The sequence below is a fragment of the Mytilus edulis genome, chromosome 14 (genome assembly GCF_963676685.1).
Source record: "Mytilus edulis chromosome 14, xbMytEdul2.2, whole genome shotgun sequence".
Lineage (NCBI taxonomy): Eukaryota > Metazoa > Mollusca > Bivalvia > Mytilida > Mytilidae > Mytilus > Mytilus edulis.
Window position 1 is genome coordinate 24,370,323 of NC_092357.1, and position 11,959 is coordinate 24,382,281.

Genomic DNA, 11,959 nt, shown 5'->3' on the forward strand with positions numbered 1-11,959 from the left:
CCCGTCCAAAGATCACAAAGCAATCAAAGGTCACCAGTGGGGAATCATCACAGCTAGAGTATCACGCATCTTGAGGCGGGCTTCAGTTGGTCCCTTTACAAACATGCGTACTGGTTCAGCGTAAATGAAAGTCACACTTTAAAAACTCCAAAACATATAGAATGAAATTCAAAACAGTGTGGCTGTGGCCATTGATTGACACATTAAATTCATCCATTGACTGGGACAATTTACGTGAACGTTTGTCTGTAACGACCACTGTTCTCGACGTACCTACGATAGGCATTTAAACTGTAGGGTTACCAAAGGTTTCTTAACGCCTTTAATTATAAAATAATTCGAAAAAATAATCAGGAATAACCTTTATGTTTTGATTTATATAATTGATATAAATCAAAACATCGTGTTATATTTCTGATTAATTTTTCGAATCACTTTATTAAGGTGTTGAGATCCTTTGGTAACACCATAGTTTAAGTATCTTTAAAAAGTACATAGTGAGCAGGGGTCTTTACATACAAACGTTCACCTAAATTGTCCCAGTCAATGGATGAATTCAATGTGTCAATCAATGGCCACAGCCACATTGTTTTGAATTTCATTCTAAATGACGCTTAATTAAAAAAGAATGCACGTCCGTGTTTGTTCGCTATCAATAATTATCGAGTATTTAGAAAGAAACTGTCTTACCATTTCGGTTCTAAGCACAAACATACAATCAAAAAGACAGAAGAAACAAATTGCAAACAAATTCCGATCTATTCCTATGTATTGGCAGTGTTGATATTTTTAACCCATATATTTACCGAGTAAATTATTGCTATTGGCATATTTCAGTTTTATTTTTTGCATAAGAATTGGTTTTCTTTTTATGTTTGTTTCACATTTTGACATATCAGGGCCTACTATGCGATTTAGCTTATGGCAAAGGCTATACTGACTACAGTTGTTTTCTCGTCCTTTATATCTTTCGGGGATATTGATCTCTGATAAACCACATCTCATAATTTGTGTTTAATTGTGAGTGACACGTTCTTACTAAACATCCATACGGTTCATTTTGTTTCATAATATTCACAAAATAAAAAACGATGAAGGAACCCCCCCCCCCCCCCCGCCCCCCCATCCCGCCACCCTCCGAATAAAACATACTTCCAACTCATTGTCCAAAAAATGCCATTCAAATAGCAGTTAAATATATACAACGATAATTTCTAACATAATATTACACACGACACAAGCGGACATATGTATGAATTTAGATCTTTCCTCTTTTTATCAATTAACTTTCAAGTTTTTATTTCTAAAGCTAGAAAAAATGAATCAAGATTACTTCAATTTGATTTTGTAAAATGTTTGTCAATATTAGTATTTGTTTTCCCCGCAGTCCAAATAAATGCAAGGTTATAACATATGCGTGTTTTTTTTCAAATACGGTTTTCAATAAATACTTCAATAGTTCAAATGAATATACTTACTGCCAAAAGAACTCCACAGTTCAACGGTGCATTTGATTTGAAGCATAATCTAAACAAAGTCGAGAAAAATGTAAGGAAATATGGTGCAGTTATGACGAGAAATAGAGCCCAAATCCAAGTATTGTCAACTGCTGCAGAATGAGGTAAGAACGTGGTCGTATTACTGGTACTGGTATCGCAGATGGAACAATTAGATACAAGGAGACCACCAAGAGTATTTATTACAGAATCTTGTGTTTCTATTGGCGGAGTGATATGCCAAATCAAAATATGCAAAGTGATCCTCGCAATAAAGCAACTTCCAAACACAATAATAAACAGGAAGATGGCGAAGATGATTTTCAAAATCTTTTCATCCAGTGGAAACGCAGACGACTTTAGTTTAATTTTGAATTTCTGCTTTTCTCCATCATCTTCATCATTTCTAAAAAAATCAAAACTAGAACTGATTTAAAATATAACTACTACAATGTATATATCATAAAATCAAAACCCAAAAATGTTTACTGTAATACCACAAGATTAAAATTTAATACATTTGTTCCATAAACATAAAATTATATCACGTACACTAAACTGCTTTTGTCGGTAACATGTTTGATCTTTATAAATGACATGCAAACTAACCGCTCTGAAGTACGTCCATTATTTGCAAACTACAACATATTAGGGTGCCATTTTTCTTGCTGTGTCGAAGGCCCATTAGTGGTCTTCTGCTCCTTGGTTTGGTGTAACTGTTTGTCTCTTTGACACAAACCCCGTTTCAGTTCTCACTTTATGTGTTTACTTATTGTATTTCAATTTATTCTGCAACAACAATACACATAACAGGTATACATATGAATTTTTGCTTTATTTGCACTTGAACTAATACATGTATCTGTTACCCCGCTTCCAATGTAAAGTTTGCAACAGAGACTTTAAAGTTGACCACGGTGGCCTTAATGATGTCTCCAAACATTCTAGTACTGCTTGTGATATTGATCTATATAATATATGAGGGTTTGGATGGAGTTAAATGATTAAAGAATATAATGCCCTTAAAAAATGAAGATTAGAGAATAACGGGCGAAAAAAAATCAAAATTGGAGAAGTGCGTGGTCAAATTTTTTGAAGATTAGAGAAAAAAGAGGTTAATTTTTTGAAGATTAGAGAAAAAAGTGGTGAAAATTAAATTTTTACAGAACAACAGACCCCCCCCCCCCCCATTCCAGACCCTCATATTGTTGTGTTTTTTTGTTATTAAATTATTAAAATTATTACTTACTGGTGTTTATCTCAACAAAAAGAATACAACAATCAAACAATTTAAAAAAAGATAGGTTATAATAGCATCTTCAACTATCACCCCCCAAAAAAGAAGTATGTCGGACACTTTTAGGAGCCAAATCATCACACGAAAAAATGCCGCGAAAAATTCTAACCTCAAAAATGGTGCCGCGCACAAAAACCCCCATGGCCATTTTCAAAAGTTGGCAGGTATGTTCCATGAAAGCGATATTTAGGTTATTTCTTTTCGCGGAACAGTTCATTTTGGTGACCTCTTCGCGGTCCACGTTTAAACAATGTCGATTTCTTTGAAAATTAGAGACATCGATTTGGATTTTAGCAACTATAGTTTTAAGTGTCGGTTTTAAATTGCAGGATAACAAAAAATATATGTAAATTGTCAGAAAATATGAAATTTAATTGTTTGAGCTGAAGAAACTGGACATTCGCTTTCGTAGCAATACAAATGTTTTCAAGAGTCGGGTGTAAATTGCAGGATAAAGACAATATAATTTATGTATATGGTCGGGAAATAATCTAGATAAGTGCTTCTGCCGCACGAAATGTATTATAGTCTAACAAAATGTATGATGATTTATTGGAAAGACGAATGTCAATCATAGTAATGAACTTTTAATTGTCATTATGGGCGATACAATTTCTTCAAATCTAGCCACGAGATCAAGTTGCAAAAGAACAACATATTATGCTGATCAAAGGTATTTAATAAGAATGTTCACTATAACCGCTTGGCCTATACAAAACAAAATCACAATTGAACTGGATCAAAACAAAGATTATAAATATGTTTTGTTATATACGTGCCTCATTCATAGTTCTTATAATCAGATGAATGCATTGTTAAAATCATTTATAACCAAGATCTAGATAACAGTTAGTGGTTAGAGAATCACTTAATACTAGTTATCAAAAAAAGAATTAAATAGAACGGTCTATCCGAACCTTGATCAAATGATAATAGAAGAGAGTCGACAAATACCAAAAGAATTTACTAAACTCATTAGTCAAAGGCCATTTTACAAGGTCATAGTAGCTGTGGAGACAGCTACCCCAAAAGACACAAAAAATCAAAAGTAATCTAGAGATTAACATTCATTAAAGATAGTTACATAAAACCACTATTTATAAACAATCAATAAAATAAATTCTTAAAAGAAATGGAGAAGAAAAGAGAGATAACCCATATACATGTACATGAATTGTACTATTGGCTGTTCTTCATCTGAATAGCTGAAACCGTCTCGATGGTATTAAAGCAGCGTGATTTGGAGGCCTCATATTAGAATCATATTCGAAACAGTGTGGTCCTGGCCATTGATTGACAACCGAAATTATCCCATTGACTGGGACAGATTAGATGAACGTTTGTCGGTAACGACTATTGCTCACTTCTTACTTATTATAGAATTTAAACTGTGGGGTCACCAAAGGTTCTTAACGCCTTTAATGATAAAATAATTTGAAAAAGTATTCAGCAATAACCTTTATGTTTTGATTTATATTATTGATATAAATCAACACATCGAATTATTCCGAATTAGTTTTTCGAATTGCTTTATTTAGGTGTTGAGAACCTTTGGTGACCCCACAGATTCAGTGTCTTTAACAAGTACACAGTGAGCAGTGATTGTTACCGACAAACGTTCATCTAATCTGTCCCAGTCAATGGGATAATTTAGGTTGTCAATCAATGGCCAGGACCACACTGTTTCGAATATGATTCTATATCCATGACCGGCGCATTATAAACTAAGACTTATTAATTGGTACATGTGTACGTATAAGTTAGCTGTTTTCCTGTATGAAGAGTCATTAAAATGTTCTTATAAGTGATGGGAAGGAACAATTTAAAGATTTACTTACAATACACCCAAGACTTAATGCTGACTTGAACTGTACTGTTTTATATTAATCAATTATAACTTCATATTTATTAATTAGAATTATAACAAATTGCATTAAACAATTGACAATATGAAACAACTTTCATAGTGTTTTGTAGATCTTCTCGTAAATTTTACGTCAAAATTGACGGTTGTGCGATAAGGGAGCTACCATTTGATTTTTATGGGAAGGGAGAGGATGGGAGAGCTAGGATGAAAAGTATTGACCTGCATATTGTTTTGTTATCTCTGTCCTGCCTTTTTATTTTTCACTGTATTCGGTCCTTTTTTCAATTAGTTTATCCAGACTTTTCTTACATAAACTGTCATACCGCCTTTTTTTTTTGCTCAAAACTCCTGTCCAGCATTTTTTCAAATTTTATCTTAGCCCTCCCTCCCAAACCAACCCCACCCCAAATCATACAATCATAATTATGGTAGCTCCCTAACGGTGAGGATCGTAATAAATAAGTTTTGTATGGCTACATAAAAGATCCACAGCTACCTAAAAGATATTAAGATACTATATAAATACTACAAGTAATTGAATTTATCACAATGAATACTTTTAGATTTACCCTTTTGGTTCTGTTTTCAGTGTTTTCTCGTGTAGATTAGAAACCCTAGGGGGTGTTTTAATTTCAGATTCATCTGCCATATCTCACAACACTACAAAGAAAATAAGAATACATTTAAACAATGCGAAATGTCAGAATTACTCAATCAAGAAAGCCCCCAACTTTTATAACAGTTGTAGTCGGTACCGTATCATTTGCCGTCCTGTATGCTATCTAGACATTATTGAAGTTCCTTTACAGAGAATTTGTTAAAGATTGTAAACTATATAGTCTGATATTTTAGTTTATTTGAATATTTCACTGATGTTTTCCAGCATCTTTGTTTATTCATAGTGTCAAATATATTTTGACGTTACAAACTAATTTCAACCCTTTACGGTACCTCTTTTTATAATTCTAATATAACAATGAAATATTTAACTGTTACGTTATATGTGTTAAAATTCAGTTCAACATGTAAATCTATATATGTACGTATATAGAATAAAATTGTCCAACTCCACTGCATTTCATGTTGATAACAAGTGAGACTGGGTATCTTGACTTTGCGTTGTTAGTTGTTGTTGTTTGATTTTGTGTTTATGTGTATTTTTTCCAGAGTAGTCAGGTGATGGCATTTTGGTGTGTTCGGTTTTACTGTTTTACATTTTTTTTTTGTCAATCCTGTATATTATAGGCTTTTCCTAACTAACTTATTATGTATAATGAAATACGAATAAGGGGAAATGCATGCATGTATACGTCAATAATACAAGACACAAATAATGAAAATATCTAGGAGTCAACCTATGGTTTTCATTGATGAATTTGTGACTTTAAAGTATTTTTTCGCGCTTAATCGCCTCGAGTTTAAACTTAACCGACTTAACCGACATATATGCATATATGTATTTAAAAAAAAAACGGGGCCTCGATGGTTGCCTGGTTGTATGTTCAACTCCAATCTTAACTATGGTTAGGATTGCCATTTTTCCTACCGAAGGTCGGTGTTTTTTCAGGGTACTTCGGCTTAATCAACCAATAAAAACTGACCGCCATGAAAAAGCACAGTAATGTTGAAAGTGGTTAAAAGCCAAAAGTTCAATAAAAAAACAACTTCTGATTTTGCACAAGGGACGAAACACTTTATCGAACGTATAAAGTCATTCCCTTAATTGGAAAGCATCTCAACGGAAGGTGTAATTGATAAAAGATTTACACACACTTACCAAAGATTTGTAAATGCCCTAATAAAAATTGCATTATCAATAACAAGAATTTAAGAAATAATTAATTTAAAATAGAATGACTTCCCTTAAACATATATGTGCTATTACAAACTTTTTTTTATTCATATAAGCAGTAATCTTGGTAGAAATTTTAACTTTTCAGTAAAATAAAGCAGTGCTTTTCCTTTCGCTTAGACATTAAACGTGCTATAAAACAATGAAAAATCCCTGTTTCGCCATAAGTTAAACTTTAACGGGATTTGTATGTAAGAATTCTTACAGCAGCTTGCAATACTTGAAACAAATACAGTAGGAGACGGCTATCCTGCAGACACATGCCGATTTCTACTCGTTTGGAATTTACAGCATTTTCTTGTCAGTATATTAAGAATGAATTAATGACTTTTGTTCGTAAATAAATTAAAGTGCAGTCAGCAAATACGCATACTGTTTTCAATATTTGTTTTTTAAATTGTATTTGATCTTATCATTTATTTTTTTCAATATGAATTGTATAATGTAATCTTATGTACATATAATACATGGAGACTTTTGTGTATACAGCAGTTGATTTAAAGATCGGAAAACAAATAAATGACACTGCATTATTAAGTTACATGCACATACAACCTGTTCTATGATCCATTTAAAGGTATATCCATAAAGACATGATTTTGTATAAAATCATACATTAAATCGGTTGTTTAATGTAACCCAATATGTTCGAATCTGCAGATAAGTAATATACATGAGGGTGATTTTAAACTTCTGTCATCGAGTAAATAACGTTGAAAATATACCAGATTTATGTGATAGGTTCCTTTAAATATTTTTCGACTTTTTAAAAACTGAAATAAGATATATGCAATATTTGAATATCTATACATTAACCATGTCTACACAATATTGAAGTAGATAACATTGGAAATATACTAGATTTATGTCATAGCTAAAGGCTCCTTTTAATAAATTTCGACTTTTTAAAAACTGAAATAGGATATTTGGAATGTTTGAATATCGATATATATGAATCGTGTCGATACAATATTGATTATTCTTTCTTTTGTTACTTACAATGAACGTTCTAAATAGGGAACACGATTCGCGGAATTATTTTTGATAGCTTCAAGATCATTGGTCAAATTATTCTCCGTAGCTCCAAGGAAGTATTTAGTTTGTTTGAAACCATACACCAGTAGATTAATTATTTTTCAGAATTATGCATTTGTAAACATATTAAGACCTTTGTATAGAACACTATGCATAAATCACAATTATTAAGAGGTAACCTTGGTGTTTGGGATGGTGGTAGCGGTGGGGATTATGAAAATGAATATTTGATGAGAACTGGAAGTTAACAGTGATATTGTGCTACACAAAATACAAGAACAAAAATGTGGTAAAAAGGGAAAATGAATCGCGCGTCCAAGGGAAAAAATCCAAGTGTAGTAACCTCCAACCCCAAACATAAAAGTACTTTTACTACATATTGTTATCCCCTAATAGTTTTCTTTACGAGTACACATATACAGATTTTTTTATGATATTTAATGCAAAATTTTCATAGTTTGAAAAACACTTCTATATCTTTTTCTTTTTATGCCCCACCTACGATAGTAGAGGGGCATTATGTTTTCTGGTCTGTGCCTCCGTTCGTCCGTCCGTCTGTGCGTCCGTTCGTCCGTCCGTCTGTGCGTCCGTTCGCTTCAGGTTAAAGTTTTTGGTCAAGGTAGTTTTTGAAGAAGTTGAAGTCTAATCAACTTGAAACTTAGTACACATGTTACCTATGATATGATCTTTCTAATTTTAATTCCAAATTAAAGTTTTGACCCCAATTTCACGGTCCACTGAACATGGAAAATGATAGTGCGAGTGGGGCATCCGTGTACTTGGGACACATTCTTGTTTCTTTTCCTTTGAGTTTAATTATAAAACCTTTGGTATCTTCTTTTTTTATGTTACTTATGAGTAGTAAAGTTGATTTTTATTTGCACGTCAAGTAAACACTGTCAATTTTATAAATTTTGTGACTTATACGTCAGTTTGTTCTTATAATAAATAAAGGAAGATGTGGTATGCTTGCCAATGAGACAACTCTCCATCCGAGTCACAATTTATAAAAGTTAATCCTTATAGGTCAAGGTAAGGCCTTCAACACGGAGCTTTGGCTCTTACCGAACATCAAGCTATAAAGGGCCCCAAAAAATACTAGTGTAAAACCATTCAAACGGGAAAATAAAGGTCTAATCTATAGACGGTTATATCCATTCCCCGAATTCCCTATGTGTAAAACTTTAAAAAGCCAACTTAAGTAAAAGAAAACAGAAGCTTATAATTGCTCTAATCTCGAAAAACAACAACAAAAACACAAGAGAATCTAGACGGAACACGTACGAGAAATGTAGCTACTATTTAAGGAAAGAGAGACTAGAAGTAAACTTAGGTTTGTCCTGATATACCGGTGAATTTCAAAATAAATAAGAATAAGACGATACAGTATTATTGCAAGTGAGACAACACCCCACCAGTTCAACTAGCTCAATTCTGCTACGAAGCAAAATAATCCATATTTTGACATTTAATAAAATTTAGTAATCTATTTAAGTGGTGTTTAATTATCATAATACATTTTGAATTTCGAAATCATAATAAAATTGTCTCCTTCTTTTTCTTTATTTTTAAAAACGTGTATTTCGTTTGGTTGCCGTCTTTCTTACTTATAATACACTTGTCTTTTATTACAGAAAATATACATATATAAATCATATACTTCAATGGCTATTTAAAAATAAAATAAAACTAAAAACAATTCGTAAATCTGATAATATAGAAACTTATCATTTCAACAAATGCACATTGAATTTTTTATCATTTCTTGTCCAATTTAAAAAACGAAATAAGTACTGCATATTTCGAAGTACTTACATGGTGAACAAAAATTCCAAAAAAGTACGATATTCCAAATTGCACTAGGTTGTATGCACATATATTTACATGTTAGCAGTGGTATACATGATCATGGATAGTTTTAAATATACCTCGCTATCTGATATCTAATTTCCATTCAAATGTTCCCACTCGACCAATTGATTGATTTTTAAATATTTTTTTGAAATAGTTCTGTCTTTAGATTTGATTGTTTTATTGAAGGAATGAATACACCTGTAACATAACAATGAAATATAATTTACCGTAAGAATTGACACATATATGCATATGTCGCTGTATATCATATTTGGTTATCGTTCACTACTTTGTACATAGATCAGGCCTTTGGTTTTCCCGCGTTTGAATATTGTTCTACATTTGTTAATTCGGGGCTTTTTATAGCTAATACATATATGACTATGTGGTATAGATTTTTCTTATTGTTGAAAGCTTACAGCGACCGACAGTTGTTTAATTCTGTGACTTTTGATCTCTTGTGGAAGATTTTTCTTATTGGCAAGCATACCACATATATTTTTCCGACGTAGTCGTTATAGTTTCGGTTTGTGCCCTTTGAACTTAAGGACGCTTAACTATGGCAACAGAATACGCATGCTCGAAAATCCTTTCTGTGATTGGACAAAATGCTGTCATGGTGGGTGATTTGGTTGTGTTTGAAAAAACGTCTCGTTAATTATATCGTGATGGAAAGCAAGTGAAAAACTATAAATATTTGAACTAGATCTTGCAAAGATTTATATATTTATTAAACAAATTGTTTGTCCAATAGCTCTTTGCATCCGTGACAGCTGTTTATTCGGGACAATTATATAATTTTTAATGTAAACTTTGTTGTACGAACGTACATGACTTTTAGAACGCACCTACGCATGTGAGATTTCCGCGGGGTTTTGGTGAATGTAAACAGAAAGATACGAGGACCGATAATACTGAACACAAACAGAGAAGACGTTATTTAAATGGTATCTTTGTGCTTCTGAAGGTTATCCAAATGATAGTTTTAAACATATACTCAAATTTAAATACGTCGGATATCTTTTTTAAAGATAGTTTTTATTCTAATGTATGTAATGTCAATCCGATTAATTGATTGATTGATAGTGGGTTAACGACGGTGAATGTTACAGAAATACCAAATTTTGGAAAAATGGCATCATCATGACCGTTTCAGAATCTAAAGGACTATGGGTTATTTCATTGTTCGTACCCCAAAATGAAAACAACGTCACGACATTGGTTGAATTTTCATTGTTTTGGACGTTTTCAACCAATCATATCGTTTTGGTGTACACTTTTGAAAAAATATTACCCAGAATTCATTAGAGTCTGATAGGCGAATTCAATCAATGTTTTAACCAAGTCAGTTGTTGTTTTCTTTTTGTTATATCGTAATGCTAATTTTGTTATTTACGGAATTTAGTATTGTGTTAAGATAGTTAAAGGTATCTCTATTTTTCATTCACATCAGTTTTAAGACATGTGATATTAAAGAAAGTGGTAACCATATCATTAAAATTGAATATACGTTGAATGTTTACTGTTTGTTTACAGCGCAGTTGCAAATATTTCATGCATGACCAAGAAAATTATATATTAAAAATATATTTTGATTTTGCGGACGGTCCGCAAAATCATTATCTTCTTATTCTGTACTTACGGAGTACAATCTTAAGGACGAACTTTCCCTTCAACTCTATAGAAGGTGGACAATGATTTACTACAAGTGTTGATTTACTGCACGTGTAAAATTTTTCAGATAAAATTTATTTGAATAATCAACAAGGAAGTGCCTATACAAACATTACATAACTTTTCAAAACTTGAACTGGTATTAAGATACTGCGATAAAATAAGAAAGAGTTAATAAAATTAAACCATTTTCAATCAAAATCAATATTAAGAATTTTCAATGGAAAGTCATTTACTATGAACATTAGTGCATTGGGAATTTTCTTTTAAAGGTATTAAATTATAAAAATATGGACATTAATTGCCATTTTCTCGTAAGTTTGAATGAAGTATGCTATAATTCAATGTAAAAATAATAATGTAGCCGGGCATGTTTGCGAAAAAAATCAACATACTTTTAGGTACATAACCGATTGCAATGGTTCTCTGGAGTTCTGAAGTACGTGTTATGCACTTTTGATTTGATAGATACAAAGCAAAGTATGCCCTATTATTTCAGTTGTCTATAACTTTTTTCTATCATTGAAAATAAATATTCAACAAGACCCAAAAATGATATCAGATCCTTTATGGTTCATTTTGTACCAACATTATCAAACTATTTTGCATGTTTTTAGTTATAATTATGCTTAGGAACTTTTGTGTGGAATATAAACTGCTTCCTGGCCTGGTTCTCACTTTGGTGGATATATCTTTTAGAAATATAAGTTGCTGCTTTTCTAAAATGAATGAGAACGTATCACGGTAATTATATACTCGATAGTCTAGAAAAAAACCTAAACTTTTCAGACATCCTCCGAAGAAACAATTACGGAATGGTTTGCTTTTATTGCATCTTGACAAACATTTTATAGGAATCCCAAATTATTATGCCCCATTTATGG

The 11,959-nt window shown here is 32.1% G+C and overlaps 1 protein-coding gene across 1 annotated transcript in view; it reads right to left on the reverse strand.

The window, feature by feature from the left end:
* The window catches only part of LOC139503876 (chitin synthase chs-2-like), a 28,381-nt gene extending 18,868 nt beyond the window's left edge, over nt 1-9,513 (reverse strand). The window contains exons 1-3 of the mRNA XM_071293853.1: nt 9,363-9,513; nt 5,230-5,320; nt 1,479-1,902 (exon numbers count right to left, since the gene is read on the reverse strand). Of these exons, the coding sequence (XP_071149954.1) occupies nt 1,479-1,902; nt 5,230-5,309 (504 nt within the window). The 5' untranslated portion in view covers nt 5,310-5,320; nt 9,363-9,513. The remainder of the gene's footprint in view (nt 1-1,478; nt 1,903-5,229; nt 5,321-9,362) is intronic.
* Nucleotides 9,514-11,959: the final 2,446 nt, after the last annotated feature.